The following is a 26,233-nucleotide window of genomic DNA, read 5'->3' as shown; positions in this document are numbered from 1 at the left end:
ACACACATGCACACACACACACACACACACACACACACACCATACACACACACATGCACACACACATCGTATACATATACACATACATACAAACACATGCTCACACACACCCAGCATACACCACACACACACACACCACACACACACATACACGAGTGCACACTCTCTACTGGAAATAAAGAGGACATAGTTCCTATCTTCAAAATGCCAACCTGTACTTGGGAAACAGAACCTCTGTGGTGTTAGATAAAATTAAGCAAAAAATGAAGCCTGGGCAACATTTTCATTTCACTAACCGATGTCAACTACATAGAGCCCACTCACATCAGGAGAGAAGCTCAGCAAGCAGGAGTTTGGGAGCCGTGAGTGCCGTGAGTGTGCGCCCACTCTGTTCCTCCTCACAGCACTGGCCCTCTGAAGCCTGCCAACAACCTCCATGGCCCAGTCCCTCTTAGATTTTCGCCCTCCCTGGGGAGAGGCAGCCACGTTTTTTTGGCATGGGTGTGGTGTGCTTGCAAGCCACTCCAGAGATGATGATCATCACTAAATGCTATTGCTAAGGTTTTCCAACAGTGATGCCTACAACTGGGGCTAAAATGCCTTGTAAATGCTATAGCATGAGAGAGGGCCCAACTCCATCCAATCACTTCCCAACTGAAGTCTAATTTCCTTAAGAGTGTAAAATTCTTGTTATGTAATTTCTTTGCGGGGTGGTATTTAAGTCAAATCCTTTTTACTGCTAAAAGTTCTGACTTTGCCAAAAGCGACTTCATTATGTCAGTTACTCTGGCAGAAAATAACGTGCTAAGACTGTTAACCACCATATGCTTTCGGCAAATGCTTCTACCTACTAAGGGAGTGTCCAGCTAGCGCTCTTCTGCATGAGGGTGCTGGAGACGTCTGACTCCCTCAGACCCACCACTCGTGGTCCCACATTCACGATTGCTGAGGTCGTCTTCTGAATGTCCATGTACACCAGCTCTCCGTGGAGGGAGGATTACTAAATGTGTATATGTTCTCACGTCTCACTAAAGGCATGATGTCCCTGAATAGACCCAGTGAACATTCTCCAGGAAACCCATTCTGTGCCAAAAGGTGAAAATGCTCAGAAGACCCTGAGGACCAGACTGGGAAGAGCATAAATCAGGCAGGGTACCTTACCCACTAGGGAGCCAGGGCACTGGTGGGTGGAGGAGCCCTAAGTGCACATCCTAGAGGATCTTGGATGCCAAAGAGACAGAGAGGGGAGCTGCAGGGTTCTGTCAGTCAGAAAGGGTACTCCAGTGCCTCAAGCTCTCTAGGTGGTGATGTAATTAATGTTTGTGCTGATGGCTGGCAGTGTCAGCTCCCACCCAGGCACCATGAGCTCCCACCCAGGCACCATGAGCTCCCACCCAGGCACCATGAGGCTCCAGATCCTTTGGCCTGCTCTGCTCCGCACCTCAGCTTCATATCCAAGTCCCTCACAGACCAACACTGACCCGTTATCTGCTCATCCTCTTGTCTCCTGTCTCTGCCTTAGAGGAGCCAAAGCCCAGGTGTTGTCCTGTCTCTCTCTTCAAATGCAGATACTGTCACCCACTGTCTCTTCTGAACCCTGCCCACCCTGCATAAATGATCACAGCCTCTCCTTGGATTTCAGCCTCTGGTTCCCACATCCACTTTTGCTTGCTCATCCAGACTACCCTCTCCACCACTCTGACCTTCCAGAGCTAAACATCTATCCAGATGAGGTAACTGCCATCTATAAGACCAGGAGGATCACAATGCGGCTGAAGTTCAAGGCCTTTATAAGCAAAATAGAGAAATCCTATTTAAAAAAGAAAGAAAGAAAGAAAGAAAGAAAGAAAGAAAGAAAGAAAGAAAGAAAGAAAGAAAGAAAAAGACCAGCTCAAAGTCTATTCAGGTCACTCCCCTGCCTCAGCCTCACTCCATTCTCCTACATCATGACAAGCTACTCTGAGCTCCTGCTGCTTTCCTAAGTCTGGAGTGTCCCTCCCGCCTCTGGCCCACAGGGCAGGAGTGAGTGGGCTGGGAAGAAGTGGCCAAGTTTTCCTTAGGAGAGCGCCCTGACACCCTAACACCTGCACACTCTCCCATAGTTCCTTAGCTGTTTTGTGGTCACTAAGTAACTGAAGAAAAGGATATTGACATTTTACTCTTGATGAGCACAGTAGGGCTTCCTAAAGGGCAGGGCAGGAGGGCCCAGCGGGTCACTGGAGCCTGGGAACAGTGTGACAATGAGCACGGTTGGGGCCTACATTCTTGTGGAATACACAAAGAATGGACTGAGGGGGGCTGAGGCTGGAGGAGTAGATAGGGAAGGCTCTTCAAACCAAACAGGGAAGGACTGAGCTGGGAACAGAAAGCCTTCCATGTCTAGGGGGACCACGCAGTGAACATTAGGGTGTGTGTGTATGTGTGTGTGTGTGTGTGTTATGCATGTACAAGTCCATGCCTGTGCACATGTATGTGTGTGTGATGCACATGGTTGTGTGTTTTATGCATATACATGTCCATGTATGAGTTACATGTGTTATGTGTCTGTGCATGTGTGTGTTATATGTGTACATGTCTGTGACTGTGCATGCGTGAGGTGGGAGCAGAGATCCGGGGTATTTCTCAGTTGCTCTCCACTTTCTTTTTGAGCCAGGACGTCTCACTGACCCTGGACCTTACTTAGACTGGTGGTTAGCAAGGACCCCCTGTCTCTGCTCCCCAGTGCTGGGGTTATAGATGCACAGTGCTGTCCCTGGCTTTGTATATGGGTGCTTGTTTAGATGGCCAGCACTTTACCCACTGAGCCATCTCCACAACTCTATACTGCCCTCAGCCTACTGTAGGTATTCGCCAGAAACTAGCTTAGTTTGCCAAATAGCCTTTAAGCCTTCTCCAGGGTAGCTTTGTGCTGCCTGAAGGGCCACAGCTGGGAACCCTCAACTAACTCAAGCGGCAGTATCCTCTACAAAGGGTACACAGAGCAGAGACCATCACCAGTCCAGGACCACACCCCAATACAGTCACCATCCTTAGGGACCTGTGCTCTCCAGCCGGTTCCCCCTCCCTCTGACTACAAAGCCCCCTGTAGGAAGGTTCCCATGAGAAGTCCCCAGGCTCAGGTTGTGGTGCGCTGGGCCTTCAGCCATCACATATATTAGAGGCCAGATTGCTCCCGTCAGTGAGAGTCATTATTCAAGGCCAAGAGTTCACATGTTTTCCAAAAAGCTAGCAGGATAAAGAAAGAGGCCCACCAGCGGCCCAGGAGTATACTGCAAGCAAGAAAGGTGCAGTTCTGAATAAACAAAGCCGGAAGCATGTCTACCTGGCTTTTTCGCAGGTAGGGAATGGGGTGGAGACTGAGGTAGTAAGCTAGGATCTCACAGCTTAGGCTGTGTGAGCTCACTAGGTACAGCCAGTATTAAACTCCCTACTTCCCAATCTGTATGGAAAAAGCCGTGCTCCCAGCAGGATATTCAATGTGCTTGTCAGATGTCGGGGTATGGGAGGGTCTCCAGTCATCAATGGTCATACAGCATGGAGGACATAGACCAGGCTTCACCCTTTGTCATCACCAATCTTTCTGAAAGCATTTAGACCATTCCCCAATACTAGAACCTGCCCCCTTTCTCCCGGATCCAAGATTTTAAAAAGGATGACCGATTGTTCATTAAAGAAAAACTTCTAATTACAAAATAGAGCAGATTCTGAGTCACTGGAGAGAATGCCTTTAGAGCATGCCAGGCTCGGGTGGGCACCATTTTCCGTGTCCCCAGCAATGCGAGTTTTCAGGCTACTAGCTTCAGGGTGAACAACGGTTACAGCAGACTCGAAGATGTTATTTCTCTTTTCTTCGCCATACCCCACCCAACTGTTTCTTTTAAATTTAAAAGAACATGTGAAAGGGACTCTCATTATCTCAGGTATAAAATCTATATGATTAGTGATCGCTTTTAAAACACAATTTGGGGGATTTTTTCCCCCACCCAAACACTTGGGCTTGTTTATAATGTCATAAATTCTTGCGGTTTACTTATAAAATAGGCACCTCGCTGGGTGGAGGGCCTGTGCAGCAATTAGGCACCCTCCCACAGGCAGGGCACGCACTCTCATGCTCCATGCAGGCTTTTCCTTTTGATTTGTAACTATGGATCCTACTCGGTCCTTCTAAGTCAGAGCTCTGCCATTTCGTGAGAGTGAGTGACAATTTAATTTGGGTTTGGAGATGCCTCAGCGTTCAGGTGGTTCCCTTGGGAGTCCCTAGATCCACCTAAAACCTTTAAGTATTAGTCATTTTGAAAACTACCAGAGCCAGGCAGTGGTGGCACATGCCTTTAACTCCAGCACTTGGGAGGCAGAGGCAGGAGGATTTCTGAGTTTGAGGCCAGCCTGGTCTACAGAGTGAATTCCAGGACAGCCAGGGCTACACAGAGAAACCCAGTCTCGGGAAAAAACAAACAAACAAACAAACAAACAAACAAAAACAAACAAACAAAAAAACTATTCCCCCCCTCCCAAAAAAAAGAAAAAGAAAACTGACCAGAAGTCATAGTTAAGAGACAGCCACCAGCATTACAGACAACAAAAGTGACTAAGATGATTAGTGACGGGCTGCCAAGATGGGCTCAGTTGGTAAAGGTGACTGCCATTAAGCCTGATGACCTGAATTCAATTCCCTGAAACCACAGAGTGGAAGGAGAGAATGAGCTCCTGCAAATTGTCTCCATCCACATGCCAAGGCAGAGGCACAAACATTCGTGTGCATGCACACGCACACATACATACATACCTAAATAGAAGTGTAATTTAAAATTTTTAAATATTACTATTAAATCACTGTTAATTCTTACAGGAGAAATAAATGGAAATTAAAACAAATTTGTAGTTGGATGCAGCTCTTCACGCCTTTAATCCTAGCACTCTGAGGCAGAGGTGGGCAGATCTCTGAGTTCGAGGCTTGCATGGTCTACAGAGTGAGTTCCAGGACAGCAAAAGCTAAATAGTGGGACATTAAAACAAACAAACAAACACAATTTTCCATTTCAAAATGAGAGAAAATAATTCCCAGTAGCTGGAAAAGCCATCCTACAATGATAATGAAATTCAAATTCGAGCAGGCAGGTGAAGTAAGGCTGACTGGCCCTGGTTATTAGCAAGAAAAGAAGGCAGCGGCGACACTGGGAAGGCAGAAGACATACTACTCTGGCCACACAGAGTACAGAGGGAACCTGACAGGCTTTTCTCAACACCTCCGTCAGAGGGAATAAGGAGAACAAAGGCTGTGAGCCAGGGTCATACCCGTTAAACCTCGGCGCTGCCTCCACACTAACTGCCAGTAGGCGCTGGCATTACTCACAGCACAGCACAGCACAGCACAGCACAGCACAGCACAGCACAGCACAGGTTATATTGGATTGTCCTTTGAGAGAGCACAGCCTTCAGACAAAATTCCCAAAACAAAAAAAAAAAAAGTTACTAACAGTAAGAAGATAAGGGCAAGAATTTGGGCATAATCACATAAAATATAAGACTTTTAGGTAAACCGAGGCAGTGATAGAACATGACCAGAGAAGGGATCGATATCATCTCAGGGTGATGTGCTTGGCTCCATTTAAAAACCATGCAGAGGGCTGGTAAGATGGCTCAGTACCTGCAGCCAAGCCTGATGGCCCAGTCTCTACTCCTAGGTCCCACGTGGTGGAAGAAGAACTGACTCCCCAAAAGAAAGCCCCTGACTTCTATAGGGGCAGCATGGTGCCCCCAATGACCTCACACACATAGTAAGAATGTAATTAAAAAATAAACATGCCAGGGCTGGCCACAGTGGCAAGGCTGGTCCCTGTGGCCCCACCCCTCAGGATGTAGGGACAGGAGGTTCAGTGTTCTATTCAGCCTGGACTACCCCAGGAGACACGGTTCTCCAAACACACATACACAACAAAAAACAGAAACACCATGTCTAGATTCACATTCACCTGTAACAAGTTAAAAAGCAACCTCAAAAAACAGAAGCAGGCGTAGGTGACACAAACAAGATCAAGGGTCTAGAATGTCGCAGAATGAGCAATCTACTTTCCTCTCCACCACCCCCCCACACACACACACCCACAAAAAAACCAGTCTCTATGCTGTCCTGGAACTCACTATGTATAGACTAGACTGACCTTGAACTCACCGAGATCCACCTGCCTCCGGCTCTGCCTCCCATGAGTACTGGGATTAAAAGCATGCACCACTACGCCCTGCAAATTGTTTATGATAACATTTAATCAAAAGAAGACTCTAGAAGAGAGCTCGTGGGCTTCAAGCACAGGCTGACCCACTGACACATGTTGGAGATTAAATTTGATTGTTACAGACCCAGAGAAGAAAATGGGGGCCAACTTTTGGCTCCATACAAGACCCAATGGTGTGGACTGTACAGAGAAGGAAGTGTTAGGGGAGGGTAGTGAGTGGTATCCAGTGCCGAGGTCCAGGGCACCAGGGGTCGGGGCAGAGGCAAGACAGGGGGCTCTCTATTTCAGCTAGAGCAGCCACATCTGTCTGATTCACCTTTGGACTGAGAATCAGCTCAAAGGCCTAAGAAAACAACCAAGGACAGGAGATTACCTGCTGATTAAAGTGTCTGCCCACTGACTCCTGGTGAGCTGACAGACAGACAGAAGTTATCTATGGACCCACAGGTACAAAGCAGGGACATTCTATTTCCTTCCCATTCCAGTCTCTCTTGGATCTTACTGCTTTATCAGCAAATGTAAGACAAAGAGCTTGATATTTATATCTCAAAAAGATTCAAATAGGCTCATTAAAATATTAAACCCAGTGTTACCACATAACCCAGAAATTCCATTCCTAATTATCTATCCAAGAAAAAATAAGGGCGTATGTCCACACAGAAGTGAGCATGTTGGTATAGCATTAGCCATAACGGAAAAAAAATCATCTTAATGAAGCCCATTATTGTGCATAATTAATATATGACTATTCAAAATATCTTCCGGGGCTGGAGGGATGGATTAGGGTTAAGAGTGGGTGCTTGCAGAGGCCTATGTTTGGTCCCCAACATTCAGGTCCAACAGCTCAGAAACATGCCAAAACCCAGGTGCAAGGGATCTGACACCTCTGGCTTCCACAAGCACCTGAATTCATGTCACATGACCCTCCACAGAAATGCACATATGCAAAATTAAAACACATCTTTTATAAAAACATTTTTTGTAACATTTGGAATCCATAGAAAATGAATGATTGTCAAGGGCTAGGGTGACAATTGCTAACGGTTACTATGGGTACTTTTTGGTGTGGTGAAAATATTTGTTTCCCAGAACTATAAAAATGAATTAATAAAAATAAGATAATGGTTGGTGAGATGGCTTGCTGGGTAAGCGTTCTTGTCCCCATGCCTGAGGACTGAGTTTCATCCCTGGTGTCCACATGGTGGAAGGAGAGCACCTACTCTCTCAGGTTGTATTCTGGCCTGAGCACACATGCACATGCGAGGGCCCACTTTTCAGAACACTGTTCTCAGTACAACATTAAGAAGCAGTGTGTGGGGCTCAGGAGGCGGCTCAGCGAGTAAACCAGGCAAGCATGAGGATCTGAGTTTGAATCCCCAGTACTCACTATAAAAGTCAGGTGCAATGACACAGACCTGTACCCCAGAGCTGGGGAACAGTAGACTGCTGACCAGCTATTCTAAAACAGCGAGCCCCAGATTCAGTAAGAAAGGCCCTCTCTCAAAAGTGAGGCAAAGAGTGATAGACACCAGATGCTAACCTCTGCCCTTCACATACATATGCACAGGTGCATGCACCTGCCTCCATTTGTGTATAAACACGTACACACATCACTCCCCCAAACACACACACATATGCACCTGCACCACATATGCATACACATACCTGCATACACACATACATGCAGGACTGCCCCATACACACACCACACACATATACATACCTGCACTCATATATGCATACATACACCACTCCCCCATACACACACATACATGCACATGCACCCATATATGCATGCACACATGTATACACACACACACACACACACACACACACAGGTTTGAGATTCTCAGCTCACTTTACAAATTCTAAATATTTAGAAGAAAAAATGTACAAGATTTCAACTTAAATGAGTGAGCAGACTCCTAAATGATGTGCACAGACAGCCTTTTCAGGAGCCTGGAGGCTCTGAACTTCCGAGTTGGCAGCCAGTAAAGTCCAAGTTCTCCAGGGGACAACAGGAAACAGTTGAGAAGCAAGGTTAGAGATTTCACTGCTAAGGGGAGCATCTCTCACTGATGTGTCTCCCACTTGTACTTTGTCTTGTGGCCGTCCGGTCGGTAGCCATTCGGTTGGTAAGTGTGTGTTGCCTCTTCTGAGGATGATACAGTACAACTAAGACTTTTGAGTCGCTGTCACTTTGAAAGGCATGAGATGAGCTGGACATGCGAAAATGTATGAGTTCACATATTACCCTGCTGGGACCTGGCCATTGGGATGTAAATCTTTCCTTTAAAAGGCAAGGACTCTCTTCCCGATACCCCTAATGAAATTCTCAGTGTTTCGTTTAGTTCTTTCTGAGATGGCATCGCTGTGACCCGCTGCTTCAGCAGAGGATTCTTGTAACTAACTGAATTGTATTCATTTATATCTTCACTTCATGAAAACCTAATAATTTTCATCAAACCTGACTAATTTTACAGCGGCACATCTGTTGCCTAAGACATCCCTGGATAACAGCCGTGTCTATCCCCCAAAATCTCTTTGGTTTTAAACTTTCATCAATTAAGGTAACTCCAAAAAATAAATACTGCAGAGCTAATTCTTCAAGGGAAACAAATTCAACAGTTGTTTGTGTGGTTTTAAAGTACCATTCTTGTTCTATTTAGAGCTATTTTTTTTTCTTCAATTTGTCACCCTCTCTAGCATGCAAGCACTGGCTTTCAGCTTCCTTCCCACATCTTCATTACCAGCCAAATATCATACCAGTATCTCTAAGCTGGCAGTTGATAGAAGGCCAGAGACCAAAACACTCACAAATAAAACAACTTCATGACCGAGCCACCAAAGAACCTGGGTGCCCCACCCTGAAGAGCTGCCCCAATAAAATCCCTGTGCCCATTTTCATATTTAAAGTCAAACTGTCAATAAAATGCCCACATACGGGTATGTAAAGGCTTTGTGCCTGGCTAGCATTCTTTTTTTTTTTTTTTTGAGCTTCATGCCTCTCACAACCAACACAATGAGAACCCACCACCAGAGCCATGCTAAAGGTTGTACTTACCTTGGACAGCAAAAGTAGCTGTTTAGACGTGATTGATTATCAGCCAATTAAGGAAACTATTCAAAGTGCTAATTGAAGAATCTATTCAACCTACCCGGGAGCAAGAACATTCCCATGAGTCTCCACCGTAAAGTGCCCCAGTGGCCGGTGGGATACTCAATATAGTTTATGTGCCCCACACGAAAATCACAAGCTAAAAAACCCAAGTATGTATAGTCATTAAAAGAAAAAGACAAATTCCACCAGACAAAGAAAAACAGTGTATTGAGTGAGTCGACACATTCATTTCTCTTACCACTCAGAGACAGCTCTCATCTGCAAACAGGTGGAACTAAATAAGAGATGTTTCGCTAGATGACAATTACAACTGCAATGTAAATTTTCTCCAGTTGTTCAAGGGTCTGGAATTGAAATTTATCCTGACTGCACTCGAGCAAATTCTGTAAAATCCACAGTTCACCTTACAACAACTTCTGATAAAGCAATAACTCCCAACAAGCAAAAAAAAAAAAAAAAAAAAAAAAAACCCCCAAAAAAAAAAAAAAAAAAAAAAAAAAAAAAAAGTGTGGTAAACTTTTGTGCATGAATTATCGCACATCATGTTCTGATAAAATATGCAGAGCGTGGTGAAAAATCTTTCCCAACCCTGCTGGAGAGACTATAAAATCTTTACAGCATGTATGATTCTATATATTTTTAAGATACCATATTCCTCCCTATAAAAACTGCCACACACATACTCACACACAGGGAGAAAAAAATCTATGATGCCCTAAACAAAATAAATAAGGTCTAACACTTTTAAGCCAGGTCCACCCCGGCTCTGGAGACATTATACCGTGATGATTCCATCCAAGTGACCCCAAAAGGATCTGGAGGTCCATCTGCAGCCAGCCCTGCGTGCATCCTAAAAAGGTTTTGTTCCGGCAGTGATTTGTTTGCGGAGTTCTGCATCCAGCACGGTCCAAACAGATGTGAGTTTGGAAGCGAAAGAGCAACACGTCCCCCGGAACGCCGAGGTTGCCCGGGCCTCCCGGCTCCGGGGCTCTCGGGCTCCCGCGCGCGCTTTCCGCCGCTGCATCCGCTGGGGCTCTGGGAACCACAGATCCGCCCTCGCCGGGAGCCCGGGGTGGGCATCGGGGAGCCCGGGAGCCCGCAGCCGGGGAGAAGCGCGGCCCCGCGGCCCCAGCACAATGCGCCGGCGGGAACCGGAGCGACTTGGCGCGGCCTCGCCCGCGGCCCGGCCTGGCCCTCGCCACTCGGTCCCCGAGCCCCTGTCCTCCCGCCCACGCTCACCGTTGCAGAATTGCAGCAGCGAGGACGTGTCGTACAGGCTGCTATAGCTGGAGAAGCCGTCCTCCATGCTGAGGCCGGGCCGCGCCCGCTCCGGCCGCGCTCACCCACACACTGCGCCCTGCCGAGTCGCCGCGGCGCTGGCGCTGGGGCCGGCCCTGCTGTGGCTGCCGCCGGTCACCATGGCAACCCGGGCCCGCCGCCGCCGCCGCGGAAAGCGAGCACCCGGCGTCCGCGCTGCCCGCGAGGGGGCGGCCTCGGTGGCACGGCCGGGAGGAGACGTGGCGGGAGGGGCACAGAGCTGGGCGCGCCTGGGTTCCCGCCCTGATCCCCTCCCTGGTCCTTGCTCCTATGATCTACAGCCAGAATGCTACGGAGTGGGTTGGGGGAGGGGGATAAAAGGCGAGAAGACAAGGGACGCTTACAACCCGTCCCCGGACCCCGGGGGACACTCTTGCACACCCTTTGTCCCCCACGCTCTGTCCCCCGGCACCCTGGACAGTTGCTGCTCTAAACTTGGACCACAGTGGCCCTTGCCACCGGCATAGCGCCTCCCACCGGGCTACTTCCAGCAAGGCGCATCCCTTGGTCTGCTTGTCCTCCAGCTCAGGGCTAGTAACTCCACAAGAACCCATGTACCCCAGAGGGGACCAAGGATGCAAAAAGAGGTTACCCTGTCCTCCTTCCTCTGTGACCAGCTCGTATGATGCTGTCACTTTAGACTAAATTATTACAGACCTATACAGATCTAGGCTCACCATCATGGAGAGAATATCAACTTAAGAAAATTGTAAGAAACTGCCCCAAGAGTCAGCAACACACCCAGCCTATATATACAAGTGCCAGCTAAGGTTAGCGATCTGAACCTTACTACCCATGGCTAGAGATAAAGATGCTGCCAAGTGACAATCGAGAAAGCTGGAGAGAATGGAAGGTTTGAGCCAAAGGTGGGTTCTGTCCACTAGAGGTAAAATTCTGAAGTTTTGGGTATTAACTTCCAGACCTGGAATACAATAGTCACGTAATAATAATGGAATAGAAAGTTATCAGGAAAACGTCCGGACCTCTCGGGGTTCTGAAGTTTCTCACACTTCATTAGAGGACAAGACTAGGGACAGGATCTATCACTCTGGTCCTCAAAGATGTTGGCAGAAGAGAGATGCCATGCCTGGCCCCTGTCCTAGCTAAGGAGACCACACTTAGAAAACAAGGTTATTCGGTGGAAACCATGCTGTGGGTGGAGACAGAAGGGCTACAGATGCTGCTGATTCAAATGTACCAGGTGGGTGAAGGAGAGCCATGCTGGCAGCGGTGCAAGAAAGAGGAGAGAGCCTGCTCTCGGGCTAGGACTTGGCCTGAGGTGAATGAGGGGCTCATGTTGCAGACATGTGGGGAATGAGATTGGGCTGAGGGAAAGGGTCCAGACAAGAAGCCTGGAGGGGGAAGAGCAAGACAGACTCTGGAGATGGGAAACCAAAAGGAAGTCTTCAGGCATCGGTGGATGAGTGGGTTAGAGGGCTGGGGCTGGGTGTAACCTGGACAGCCAGAGTCAGCACTTGTTACCAAACAACTCAGTGTGCCTACAGTGCTCCAGAGATGATGCACCAAGAGCCCAGTTGATCAGAGGGAGGAAGGATGGAGGATGGGCTGTAGGGAAATCACTGTAGGACAGGCCCAGGAGGATGAGGAAGGTCAAGTCAGGACATCAAATCTTCCATTAGACTCTGGCAGTTTTCGTGATAGAACTAGGAGACCCTGGCAAAGTGATCATGGGTGAACCTTCTAAAGAAGAAAGTAGAAAATTGGGGAGGTGTTTATATCAGAGCGATGGCAAGGCAGAGAGGAGAATGCGGAAAGAACAGGTAGGAAGCCAGCAGCTCAGAAGAGGAAACGGCCTCAGGAAGCTGCCAGCAAGAGCTTCCAGGGGGGTGGCACTGTTCTCCCTTCTCTGTAGAGCAGCATCTCTAGAGAGGACCAGGCTAGAGAAAACCCCATGTGCATGGCAGAGGCCCCCAGGCAACCTGCAACATCGAGGAGAGACAATGTAGTTGGGAGGTGGATTCCTGGATGCTGTAGGTAAAGATTGTGGGTGTGCGTGGTCCATGGACAGGAAAGGAAATGAGACCAAAGACGGTTGGGTGCAAAGACAGATGGGTGCGGTCAAGAGTCCTTGATGTCCCCTACCTCTGTATCTGTAAGGGAGGGAGTTTCTGAAGGGAGAGATTTGATTTAGTGTACACTCACTCTAAGATTTCTCATTTCCCTGGCTCCCCTCCCAACCTTTATGCTTTCTCCTTGCTACTTTGCAGAAATTCTTGAGGACATGCTAGATAGCTGGAATAAAAAGCCGAGCTGTGGATCTGAGAAGATGGCCCAGTGAAGAAAGCACTTGTTGCCCAAGCGTGAGGCCCTGAGTTGAAATGCCCAGGGTCATAACCAACTAGGCGTGGTCGTTCCCACTAGCAGTCCAGGCCTCCCCACAGTAAGATGGGAGACAGACACAGGGGAAATGTGAGTTAATGGGCCAGCTAGCCTGGCATGTTCAGTGCTGAACAACAAAAAGAAACTGTGGCTCAGCCTTTAATCCTAGCACTCAGGAGGTAGAGGCTGGTGAATCTCTGAGTTCGAGGCCAGCTAGAGCAAGTTCTAGGACAGCTAGGGAAACCTGTCTCAAAAATAAACAAAACAACAACAAAAGACAGAAAGAAAGAAGAAAAGGAAGGAAGGAAAGGAAGGAAGTAAAGAAGGAGAAAAAAAGAAAGAAAGAATCTCAAAGAAGGTAGAATTGGGACCTGAGACTCAAGGCTGTCCTTGGACTTCTGGAGCACACCACCACAGGGGCATGCCTGAACACTGGAGCACACCACCACAGGGGCATGCCTGAACACTGGAGCACACCACCACAGGGACGTGCCTGAACAGAGCATGCCCAGTTCACTACTAAGCAGATCAGGAGGAGCAAAGCATGCCCTGTTTGCTGCTAATCAGAGCAAGAGGTTTTCTTACAGGATTTTATTTCCACAGGAGTGAAATTACAAATAACAGTTCATTCAGAACCCAGGCCACTCGCTCCTGGGTAGTGAAGACTAGAACTACATTCTTAGCCTTGGGGGGTTAAATTGTCCCAGTTTTCCCACAATCATAAAATTTGGGTCCAAAAAAAAAAAAGCAAAATTTAGAATAATTAGAAGGATACACATTTAAGTCAATTAGGTATAATTTAGACAGCATTTTAAAAAGGATCTAAGATGTCCAAGGAAAAAAAATCTCTAAAGGCTTAATTGATAATGTGTGATTTTTTTGTGCCCAAACATTTTAACAGACTATTATTCCACGTCACTTTGAGATAATTTGTGACCTGAGCCCAGAAAATGTTGTCATTGTAATTAATGAGGTAGACTCTGTAGGACAATGTAACCATAGTGCTCAGTGGGGTAAATACCAGCATTTGTGCAATGTGTGAAAGAGAGAGAGAGAGAGAGAAAGGAAAATGGGTGTTTTGTAGTCTTTATTCATAGAGAAACAATAAGAAAAATATCACCCAGAAATGTGAGGCTCTGCATAACTATTGTTTCGTTCAACATTCTCCAAAAATATCTGTCCAGTGCCAGGCACCACACTTAGGACTGGGAATGAATGAAGCACAGAGAACACAATGCTGTTGGGGGAAGAGGAGGAGGGAGGAGGAGACAGGAGGAAGGGGGAGGAGGAAGAAGAAACAGAAATTTCACTTTTGTGAATATATTTAAAAGAATTGAAAGCAGAGGTTTTTGTATATCCACATGCATGCAGTGTTATATATATCCACATGCATGTCGGTGTTATGTATATCCACATGCATGTCAGCATCATGTATATCCACATGTATGTAGTGTTATGTATATCCACATGCATGTCGGTGTTATGTATATCCACATGCATGTCAGCATCATGTATATCCACATGTATGTAGTGTTATGTATATCCACATGCATGCCAGCATTAAGTAGAGCCAGAAGGTGGTGACAGACAGGATAAACAAAATGTGAGCTATCCACGAACTGGAATATGATTTCAACTTTAAATGGAAAGGAATTCTGACACCTGCTGCTGTGTGGCTGAACTTTGAGAGCATTGTGCTGAGTAACTAAGCCATTCCCAAAGGATAAATACGGTAGGGTTCTACATGTATGACCTTCCTAGAGTCGTCAGGATCGGAGACAGAGGGGAAATGGCTGCTGGGCACTGGGATGTGAGACTTAGGAAGCTGCTGCTTGCTGGGGTTACAGTCACAGTTTGGAATGATGACAGTGTTCTAGAGGGTTGGAGATGTGGGGTGGCAGCTAAGAGTGCTTGCTGAGCAAGCCTGAGGCCTGGCTTCAGATCCCGGCAACAAACAAAAAGCTAGGCATGGTCCCCTGCATGCCTGAAACCCCAGTGGTAAAAGAAATGGAGACAAGAGGATGCTGAGCCTTCACAGCGGCCAATGTTGCTGGAAAAACAAACAAACAAATAATTGTGAGCTCCAGGCTCACAGAGACATCTTGCCTTAAAGGAACAAGGCCTAGCGATGCCCAATTCCATCCTCTGATCTCCATGCAGACACACAAGCACATTCACACCCATGTGTGTACACGATAGATAGATAGATAGATAGATAGATAGATAGATAGATAGATAGGAGGTATTTGGACATGAAGACAGAACACAGCATCTACAGGTAGCAGGGAGCTTCTCCCATGGCCCTCAGAGGAGGCAGACTTCTAATCATAGACAATAGAGCTAAAGTCACCTGGTGTGTGGCATTTGTCATAGGAGTCCTGTCAAACAAACACAAGGTCATCAGAGACTCAATATCAAGGACTGGTTAGTCTGCAGTCTCCACTCCACTCCACTCCTGATATTAAAATATAAAATATGGTGTATGGTGGGCCACAGCTATAATGCCAGCACTTCGGAGGCTGAGACACAGAGGACCACAAGTTTGAAGTCAGTTTGGGCCACCTAGTGAGATCCTGATTCAAAAATGGCATCTGATATACACAATACAATGTAAGTAAATATATATTGTACCCATGCATGATAAATGTTCTATAAGATGAGAAACAGAGTGAGTCTTAGCATCAATAGGGAATATCACACTGTGGCGTGCTAACTGCCTGACAACGTAGCTGTCTCCTCCACTGCATCCCTGACACAGGGACACTCAGCCCCTCCCAAAGCTGAAGAGGCCAGTGACTAAATAGATTTCTTTTTTCAATCCTAGATGCCCTTGCCAAAAAGAGGAAAAAAAATCGATCTTTTTAGGCTAGTTTATTCTGTCTGCCTGCATCATGCCTGAAGCTTCTATGTGTGTAGAAATATACAATATACAATATGCAATATACAATATACGATCTGTCCTGTTGGCGCTATGGCTCCAGGACTGAGACAGAGAGAGTTAGCTCATGCCATTTCATCCTGTCACCCACCATTACATGGCAACATAGAATTTGTGTCCCTGCCTCAAAGGCCAGTGTTGGCATCTAAGATACCCAGCCACACCATGCTAGCTACAAACCCCTGATCACAGCTTTGAATCATGCCGTACCCTTGAGCACTCTGGACCTTACCAGCAAGCTCTCCCTGTTCTGAATGCCTGTCTTCCTTTCCTATCAGCAACAAGGCTGCCCCAGCAGCAGCACGTTGGTGGGAGTCCCCATGCGCATCCCCTCACATCCCCTGCAATTGCTTATGTATCTCTGATGTCAGTGTCCTTCTCTCCTCTAGTATATGCTTCTAAGGTTCACCATGACACAGTATTACATGAGATAGACCATCTGTAAATACTGATGAGTGAAGGAATGAAGGGCTCCTGCCGTGAAAAATAGTTTCCCATCATACACAATAAACTTTCAAATGCAGAAGAGAGGATGCATCTCTCCAGGATAATGTTCTCCATTCAGATACCTAGACAAGAAACATGGTCTATAGTTTCTAGACTCCTTACCTGCAGAGAGGCCCATCCCCAACACATGAGAACCTCTCTAGCAGGATGGTTATCCATAGTACCCAGGATACTATGGCTAAGGCTCTCATTGACTTTATTAATGATATTGATGATAATGATGGTGGTGGTGATGATGATGATGGTGGTGGTGATGATGTAGCCAAGCAGTGGATATAAGCCCATGGTCAATCATAAACCTATCAGTCCTTTTCAAACAACTAATGTCATATTTTCTCCATTCTGTGCTGAGCTAATTGATTCCATTTTTAACTAAAGATGGAATTAATCTTTATTCCAGCTACATGTCATTTTATTGATTTATATCCATCATTTTAGCCCAACCAAAATCATTTCAACTCTCAGATCTGGCATCTGACCCACAGCTCTGTGACAGGAGTGAGTACAGAGTGAGAACTCCCCAGTGTCTCCTTCATCCTTGTCCTCCATAAGAGTACTAGCAGATCAGCTGGAGGAGGGGAGATCCCTGGGCAGACTGCTGGGGACGCCTCCCAGACTTACCCCAGGTTTGTCCAGTGAAAGATAAAGTTGCCCCACTGTCTCCTCAGATGTCCTAGTCCTCTGAACCATCCCTGGGATGTCAAGAAAGGTCTCTCCAGCCTGGTTGATCTGGTCCGGTAAGCCCATGCAAGGAGGGAATGGATGGGCTGGCTGCTAATGACAACCTTTCCTGCCAAGCATTTCCACACTAGCTCTTCGAAGATCAGTTGAAAGCTTTTCTCAGAACCTATATTAATATGAAATGTATCATTGTATCTTCCAGAATCCAACATTTCCTCCTCTTTTTGGGGGAAGGGAGGAATGATGACCCTCTCTCCCTTTCCAGTTTTCTGTAATTCCATCTGGCTAAATTAAAGATTGTTTGTCAAAAGCCAGAGGTTGTGTTCGTGGTAACAGCTCTCTTCTCTTGTGAGTGCTTGCAGGATGTTTCTGCTATCCTTTCTCTTTAGGATGTTTATCCTTAGTGGAGAAAAAAAAACACCCAGGGTCTCTCACTAGCCTGAGGCTTCACAGCCAGGCTGGCTAATCGGGAGCTTCTTAATCCAGTGCTGGGATTCCAAGTTTGACACCTCATCTGGCTCAATTTTTGGGGTGCTGTGAACCAAACTCAGGCTCTCAAGCTTGTCTAGTGAGCACATTACCAATTGAGCCATCTCCCTTGCCTTCCATGTGAACATCTGGGTCTTACTTCCCCAGCATCTTTGTATGCTCAGTGTGTTGACTCCTTCACACTCCCCACCTAGAGCTGTCTGTGGAACTGTCTTCTGAGGGTGATGGCAGGAGAAGAGGTGCAGTCTCCACAGAATGGACCTCTCGTTTGAATAAGAAGTGTAGAGATGACGGAGCTCTGGGCCTTCTCACTTAGGCACAAAACTCTAAAGTCAGTGGTAACCAATCAACTTTCAACTGCACCTGAACGAAGTTATGGGATTCTATGACTAAGGGCTCTTGGTCAAGGGCCTCATGGTAAATGTTCCATAAAGAAAATCTTCCTACACAACGAGTCAATACATAGGCATGCCTGTGTGTTGGCCATCCGGTGAGAAGCGTATGCGTCATCAGGACAGGAGGCTTGACAACAAATTTGTAGTTAATCTGTCAACATGCGAGAAGAGAGGATCCTACTATGACTGCATTACTAATAATATTACTAATAGTTATTAGCAGTGATAGGAATTACTAAGGACAATAAACTAGAATTCACTCTTGTGCTGGATACTGTGACATGGTCCTTAATTGCATTGTATTGTTTATGATGTAGTAACGAAAAGCTAGCTAAGGGCTGGAGAGACCTCAGCAGTTAAGAGTGTTAGCTGCTCTCCCAGAGGACCCAGATTCAACTCACAGAATCTACATAGCAGCTTATAATGGTCTGCAACTCAAGTTCCAGGGAACCCAATACCCTCTTCTGGCCTCTGAGGGCACCAGTCACACACATGATGTACAGACACACAGGCAAACAAAATACCCCCCCCCCCCACACACACAGTAAAGTAAAAAATCTTTTTAAACACCTAACAATTTACAACAGATGTAACAACAGTGAGCTTGTACCCATCCTGGGGACTCCACACCAATAAATTTCACAGGACTTGAGATATCCTCTATTTACAGAGACATTACCATCTCTTCCCTTCCATCTGTAGGGTTGCTAACTGCATATGTACACACAGTTGACCTTTGGTTATATGCAGGGGATACTCGAGATACTCTGGAGGCCCCTTACCAACACCAAAGCCCACACATGCTCAGGAATCCTGAATAGAGAACCCCAGGGTTTCCCAGACCGGATGCATAGCCACGGGTTAACTGTTGGAGCCCAGCACACCGGGCGAGTGCTGTACCACTGATTTCCATGCCAAACCCCATACTTAAGCCATAGAGATGATGGCTAAACATAGCCTATCAATATCAATGCTGCATAAATAGCTGTGACACTGTGTTATTTGGAGGATCTTGATAAGAGAAAAAATCTGTACATTGGTCTTTTGATGTACGTTTCCCTCTGATAGGTGGTTGACTGAATCCACAGACACAGGTGTCCCATTTATGTATGGGAATAGTTATGTCACCTGCTAAGACTTTATTTTTGACAGTAGGGCATTTTATTGTGCCATTTAAAGCAGCAGGAAAAAAAATATTCTCAAAAGAGAGGCACAGTTTAGAAAGCCCTTCTGCCTCAGTTGGAAGAGTACACACATAAACTAAAGCATAAAACGTGCTATTTCTCCCAAATGCTGCTCTTTGTATCAGAACTGTTCACAGCATTTTTATTCTCAAGACAGGATTACTCTGTATAGTCCTGGAGATTGCTCTGTAGATCAGGCTGACCTCATACTCAGAGCGCCACCTGCCCCTCTCTCCCGAGTGCTGGGATTAAAGGTGTGCGCCACTAAGTCCAGCTTCACATATTATGTGTTCTGTGTGAGCCTGCCAAGCATTCCATCCACAAGCCTTCTTGCCATCCCAGCACCTATTCTACAGCTGATAACAAGAGACTAAGGAGTTGGTGCGTACATTAGGCCCTCTGTCTCTAAGATTATATTTAATTATATTAAGAGCATAGCCTGCTACAAGAATGCATCTTCCACACTGGAAGCCGGTCTGTCAAAGCCCAACTCTAGTCCCTCCTCCGTGAAGTGAAGAGGGATCTGGGCCTGTCAACTCACAGGAGTGAGGCTAGGTTAATCTTGTTGGTGGCCTGGAACTTTCCAGACCTGTTGTGTGTCAGCCTACCTGCCTGAAAAATGGGCCACAGACTGTTGTTTGGGCTTACCCCCACTTCCCATCTCACATTGGACTTGTGCCTCTCTCTGTCCCCTCTTTTCTCAAGGCCCTTTGTCCTCCTCTCTGCACATCCCTGGCTTTGGCTCAACACCTCAGCACCCAGGACCTGTACATGATGGTCCTTGTGTGCCTGCTTTAGGCTCTATGCTCCCTAGGAACTGAGACAAGACCCTCTGGATGCTCCGGAGTTAGAGACTGGTCCCAGTCGGGTCGTACCATCACCATCACACCGAGGGCACGCCTGATGGAGATGGTGACTGTGGCCACCTCTTGGGCAGTGTCCCCGAGGAAGCTGCATTGCTGACTCTAGGATGATACTCAGTAGATACAGAATGAGAAAAAAAAAAAAAGCTTTTTCCCCCCTCCTTAAACCAGTAAAGCTCTTTATGTTACTGGACTGGTTTCCATTTTAAGCTAATTAGTAAACTGCATTTTGGCTCTTTTACTGGCTAGTTTAAATTTAGCTCATCTTTTCCCTTAAAATCAAGCTGTCGGTGAGGTTTGCAAGATTTGCAATTAAAATCCTAACTCATTTCCAAGAGAACGCAAGCCTCTTCCCCCCACCCCCTCTCATCTTTCCTATCCCCCAACCCCACCCCACCTCTCGTCTTTCTTATTTTCAGTTCTGGCCCTACCAGGGAGGGACCCTAGTGGACAAAGATCATTCCTGACTAGCAGAGAGTCCATGAGCCAAGTCAATGCCCTTGGTTGCCTCCCAAACAAGCCGGACCCATGCCCATGGCTGCAAAGAGTCTCTCAGGGGAGCAGCTGAGCCCCCTATCCTCTACAGGATCCCAATGGGCTTGTTAAAGGTTTGCAGCAACCTCCCTAGGACTAGCAATGTAGAGCTATTGAGAGTCCCCTGGTGTGCCGGCCATGATGTGCTTCAGTTGATGAATATAGGGGTGGGTCCTGCAGGGTATCAGGAGAACAGCCTGAGTGCAGGAGAGAAAGGCATGCATCGGGGAAGGGAGGTAATATACAAATACAGAATACGGCGCAGTCATCATGGCCAACGAGAACGCTAGAGCTGACGCTGGGTCTCACTGAGTTCCCAGGGTGTCTAAGAATACCTGGTGAGGACTACTGACAGCAATGAAGGCTTCGGTCACCAGCCCTTCCCTATCTGTGACCAGAGTCATCCTGAGAAGTGGAGAGAGTCCCCTGGCCCCAGAATCTCATCTTTCCCAGTCGGCGCCCTCTACACATTGCCGAGATTCTGTTCTTCCTCTTATCTTGCCCCAGGAGCCATGCCAGGGTCTCTTCTTACCAGGCCCTTCCTACCGTCTCCACAAATGGTGCAGAGACTCCAGCCACAGCCCGGAACCCCAGCCCCCCACATAGCTCCAGATGAAGAGTAGGAGTGCCAGTAGATGCTCACCCAACCTTCTCGGAGCAGAAGACAGACACTGAGCCTGGTCCTCCCTGTGCGAGCCACCCGGCTGTCCCTCCTCCAAAGGGAGCCTGGAGGCAGAGCAGACAATGAGCAGACTGTGCCTCTCATGTCCTCCTGGCCATCAGTAAAGCCATCCATTACGCAAGCTCTAATGAGACCCCTAGACCCCCAGAACTGCTCCAGGAGCTGGGTACGGTCTTGGGGAGGGGGGGGGCAGTCACCTCAGCCAGCCGGCTCTTCCCATCCAGGCGCCTGCGTTCTGCCACAAGACCCTGTGTATCTGGGAGGTGATATGTAGGGCAGATGGGGCTGCCTCAGGGGGCCGCCTGCACTTAGTGAAATGAGCTCTGGGGCCTGGGAATTCTATTGAACAGAGAGGACTCTGGGAGTGAGGCCTGTACCTCTGCAGCCAGATAATTATTGTGGGGAAATCTGGAACCCTTTGTTCTCCCAACAGCTTAGTCCTGAGTGATGCTCTCCCTCCAGAGATCTGATGCAGGGACTCTGGAAGTCCTTCCAGCCTGGCCTCCCAGGGTGCCAGTCAGGTCGGGGCTCCAGGTGCACGCCCATGGACTAGTGAGGGACACATATGGTAGGTGTGTCAGGAGAGGAAACATGTTTCATTTAGATGCTTTGCCTTCTTCTCAGGTTGTTCATCTGGCATTTGGAATGACGAAATAAACTTCCTAGGGCCAGCAAGATGGCTCAGCAGGCAAAGGCACTTGTGGCTAAGCCTGGAGAGCCTGTGTTTGAGCCTCTGGTCCCACACAGTAAGAGAGAACTGACTCCCACAGTTGTCCTCTGACTTCTACTCTGCATTGTGGTAGATGTGTGCAAGTGTGTGTGCATACCCACTAAATTAATACAGTAAAAACTTTAAAAATAATAACTTTCCTTTTAGGAAACCATGGTTAGAGGTAGCGAGCATCATTATTGCACATCCACATTTAAATAGCAAAATTCGAAGCTGGCAGCCTCTTGTTGCTGCCCTGAGAGAGAGAGAGAGAGAGAGAGAGAGAGAGAGAGAGAGAGAGAGAGAGTGCATGTGTGTGTGACAGAGAGACACACAGAGTATATGTGTGTGACAGAGAGAGAGTGCGTATGTATGCGTGTGACAGAGAAAGAGAGTGTGTGTGTGTGCATGTGTGTGACAGAGAAACAGAGAGTACATGTGTGTGACAGAGAGAGAGTGTGTGTGTGTGTGCATGTGTGTGTGTGACAGAGAGACACACAGAGTATATGTGTGTGACAGAGAGTGTGTGTGTGCACGTGTGTGTGTGTGTGTGTGTGTGACAGAGAGACACACAGAGTATATGTGTGTGACAGAGAGAGAGAGTGCGTGTGTGCATGTGCGTGACAGAGAGATATACAAAGTATATGAGTGTGACAGAGAGACAGAGAGTGCGTATATATGTGTGTGACAGAGAGTGTGTGTGTATGTGTGTGCATATGTATGACAGAGAGACAGAATGTGTGTATGTGTGTGACAGAGAAAGAGTGTGTGTGTCAGAGAGACAGAGAGAAAGTAAGAGGTGGGGGAGTCAGGATCTTCCAAAAATCTTTGAATTGTTTCAATTGAGGGACTTTGGGCTCTGGTCACTGTAGGCCCAGAAGAAGGTGCAGGAGCACCACGGCTGGGCAGCCTGTTTCTGGGACAGACCATTATGTAGTAGCTCAGAATGCAAAGCCCTCTGGCCTTGGGTGGGGAGGGAGGGGCTGCATTTCATCCCTTCACTGAGTGCCTTGTTAGGAGCACCTGCTCCTTGTCTGTCAAGCTGGAGAGCACCATGGGTCACACACGGGTTGTGACCCACTAATGGCCCATAAAATCAATTTAGTGGAGAATAAGGGGGCCAGCCACAACACAAAATATGTGGAACCAAGCAGAAAAAAATATCAGAATATGCCCAGGAAGCTAGGGAAAAATGTGAAGTCAGGGGCCTTTGTGTCACTCGCTATGAACAAGATCATCCACAGGTACCGTCAGAACACAGACCCTGGACCAAACAGTAAGGGAGCGCCCGAGGATCTGAGGTTAACAACGACAGTAAGGGAACACCCGAGGGCCTGAGGTTAACAACAGCAAGACACGGTGCAACTGCCTTTGAATACTTATGCCCAGGGACCATGCCACTCTCAGTCCTGGCCAGGGAGGCTTCTGTATGCAGCGACCAGTGGTTAACGTAGAGATTCACAACTGGCCAAAGCTCTGAGATTAGACTGTTGAGAGCTCATCCCTAAGTAAGACACCTATATCAACAGCCTCAAGGCTCAATGAATATCTCCGAAGAGGGAACAGCTGGAGAATGGGAGCAGTTTGTGAATCGCCATCTTCTGAGCGTGGCGTGGCCAGGGCAGCCATGAATTCTCAGAAGCCGTGGTCACCTGCATCACACACTAGGAGATGGGGCCTGTCAACATTCCAGCATGGAATCAGGGAGAGGGTCTTGAGGCCCCAGCCCTATGTAAGAAACTTTGGGGAGTTAACTATGGCACTGGGGGAATGGGAGGGGTGTCACTTTCCTCAGTGGCGTAGCTGTGCATAAGTCACCTGTGATTGAAAAACAGTCACTATCCCTGTGACAATGTAAAAGCAACCCTACTTAACACCAAGCCACCCCCCAAAAATCACACACACACACAGACACACACACACATACACAGACACACAGACACACACACACAAGAGCATTAAAGTAGGAACAGGATTGATAGGAAGAGGAGGTTCAGTGGCATGCATGCATGCATGCATGTGTGTGCACACATGTGTTTGAGTATGTGCATGCATGGGAGTATGTGCACGTGTGTGTGCTTGTGTGTATGCGTGTGCATTCATGCGCATGTATGTGTGCACGCGTGTGTGCATGTATGTGTGAAATAATAAATTTTAAGACATTTTCAAGGGGCACTAGGTGTGGTGGCACCCACCTACTCTAGCACTCTGGAAGCAGAGGCAGGTAGATCTTTGAGTTCAAGGCCAGTCAGAGCTATACAGAAAAACCCTGTCTCAAAAAATAGTCCCCAGCCCAAAAAGGGAAGAATTACAGAAATTTCTGAGAAGGAGCCCACGCGTAGTGAATCTCTCGTTTTTGAGGCTTTACTTTGAGGCCAAATACATCTCTGAAATAATGTGACTAAAATTCCAAGATGACTTGCTGTCCTTCCATCCAGCAGAGTCGGGAGGAGGGAGAGGTGATCCAAGAAAGGGCGGAGCCAGAAAAACTGAAGCCCAAGTCCTGTGTGTGAGTCCTAGCAGATCCTCTGGATACCCCCACATCACACATCCTCTCACACAGATTAAAATCTTAAGCAAGATGTGAGCCCAACCCACCACAGAGGTCAGAGTCTGAAGTTTAGGTCTAACCAAATTAACTACAAAAGCCGTCAACACTTGGGGCAGAAGAGACGGCTTGCAGTCAGGAGATTCCACTTTCTGCTCTTCCAGAGGACCCAGGTTCAGAATACCCTGTCACTCTAGTGCCAGGGGCTCCAGGACCCTCTCCAGGCCTCTGCAGGGACCCAGACCTATGGCATTCTCTCTCTGTCTCTCTGTCAATCTCTGTATTTCTGTCAATCTCTATCTGTATCTCTGTCTCTCTCTGTATCTCTGTCTCTGTCTTTCTGTATCTATCTGACTCTCTATATCTCTGTCTCTCTATATTTCTGTCCCCCTATATCTCTGTCTCTTTGTCTCTATATCTCTGTCTCTGTCTCTCTCTATATCTCTGTCTCTCTATCTCTCTGTTTCTCTCTGCCTCTCTCTATCTCTGTCTCTCTGTCTTGTTTCCTCCCTCCCACCTCTTTCCTCCTCTCTCTGTAGGAAAAACAACTCAGTTTTAAGTAAGAACTCAGGTAGCACACATCAATTCTAAAATGACCTACATACTAAAATTATTTGACAAGAACTTTAAAGTAACTATTGTAACAAATGTTTTTGGTAAGATAAAATATGATATAATCAATATAAAGATAACACATCTCAACCAAGAAGTATAACATATAATAGTGAACTAGTTGCCAGCATTGTTCATAATGACCCAAAAATGAAAAACAAAAACAAAAACAAAAACCTCAAGTCTACCATCTGGTGAATGGGTTAAAAAAAATGTGTTATGTCCATATAATGGTTTATTACTCAGCCATAAAAACAAAGTATGGGTATAAACCACAACATGGGCAAAGCTGAAGCATTACCTCAAACAAAGAAGGCCGACACTAAACACTTCATAGTGTATGAGTCCCTTTGGGAGCATAACAGAATTGCGCCGTGAAATGATCTTCATACTTCATGAGTGTGAACACTTGGTCCCTGCAACTGCTCTAAGAGGCTGTGCAACCTTCAGGACATTATAAGGCTTACCTAGGAGATACAAGATCATAGGGCGGGCTTAGATCTAGCTCTTGGGTCCTGACCCTCTGAGATGCAGTAGGCTGTCACAGGACCAAGAGTGGAGTCCCAGCCACTGTGCCTTCTCCACAATGATAAACTGCATCTCCTTTAACCAGGAACCAAAACAAATGCCTGTTCTTTTAAGGGCGATTTTGTTGGGTATTCTGTCAAGTGACAGGGAGAGCTAACTAGTACGTGAGCACACAGGGCTGTTGAAAACAGATAAATCCATAAAGACAAGAAAGGAGGCAGGGGATGCAGAAATAGGGAGTGACTGACTGATCACCAGAGTGGTTTCTGCTTGGGGTTAATGAAAGGTTTTGAACTTTAATATTGACAATGGCTACGGAACTCTAGGAACAGAGCACTGACTTGAATTATTACATGGACTCAAGTGAACATCCTACAACTGTGCAGAGGCTGAAGTCAAAGAAGTCACTGGATAGATTCCATGTCAGCGAAAACAGCAGAAAAAGTCAGAGAGCCTGAGAGAGGTAAATGAAAGGTGTGAAGTAAGACAGAGAAGAAAGGGAGAGGGAAGGAGGAGGGAGGGAAGGAGGGGGGAGGGAAGGAGGGGGGAGGG

The 26,233-nt window shown here is 47.1% G+C and overlaps 1 protein-coding gene across 7 annotated transcripts in view; it reads right to left on the bottom strand.

Annotated features, from left to right (window-relative positions):
• Positions 1-26,233, bottom strand: part of Eml1 (EMAP like 1) — a 180,937-nt gene that overhangs the window by 104,059 nt on the left and 50,645 nt on the right. For 2 of the 7 annotated variants that reach the window (XM_031355389.1, XM_031355392.1), the window contains exon 1: positions 10,594-11,025. The exons of 3 other annotated variants lie outside the window; for them this stretch is intronic. In XM_031355389.1, the coding sequence (XP_031211249.1) occupies positions 10,594-10,660 (67 nt within the window). In that variant the 5' untranslated portion in view covers positions 10,661-11,025. Of the gene's footprint in view, positions 1-9,297; positions 9,785-10,135; positions 10,323-10,593; positions 11,026-26,233 lie in introns of those variants that run through there. 2 more of the 7 variants (XM_031355390.1, XM_031355394.1) reach the window with 2 other exon arrangements.

This window comes from Mastomys coucha, unplaced genomic scaffold (assembly GCF_008632895.1).
Source record: "Mastomys coucha isolate ucsf_1 unplaced genomic scaffold, UCSF_Mcou_1 pScaffold6, whole genome shotgun sequence".
In the NCBI taxonomy this organism is placed as follows: Eukaryota; Metazoa; Chordata; class Mammalia; order Rodentia; family Muridae; genus Mastomys; species Mastomys coucha.
The sequence above is the reverse complement of the archived record's forward strand: the minus strand, read 5'-3'. Positions and strand labels throughout refer to the sequence as shown.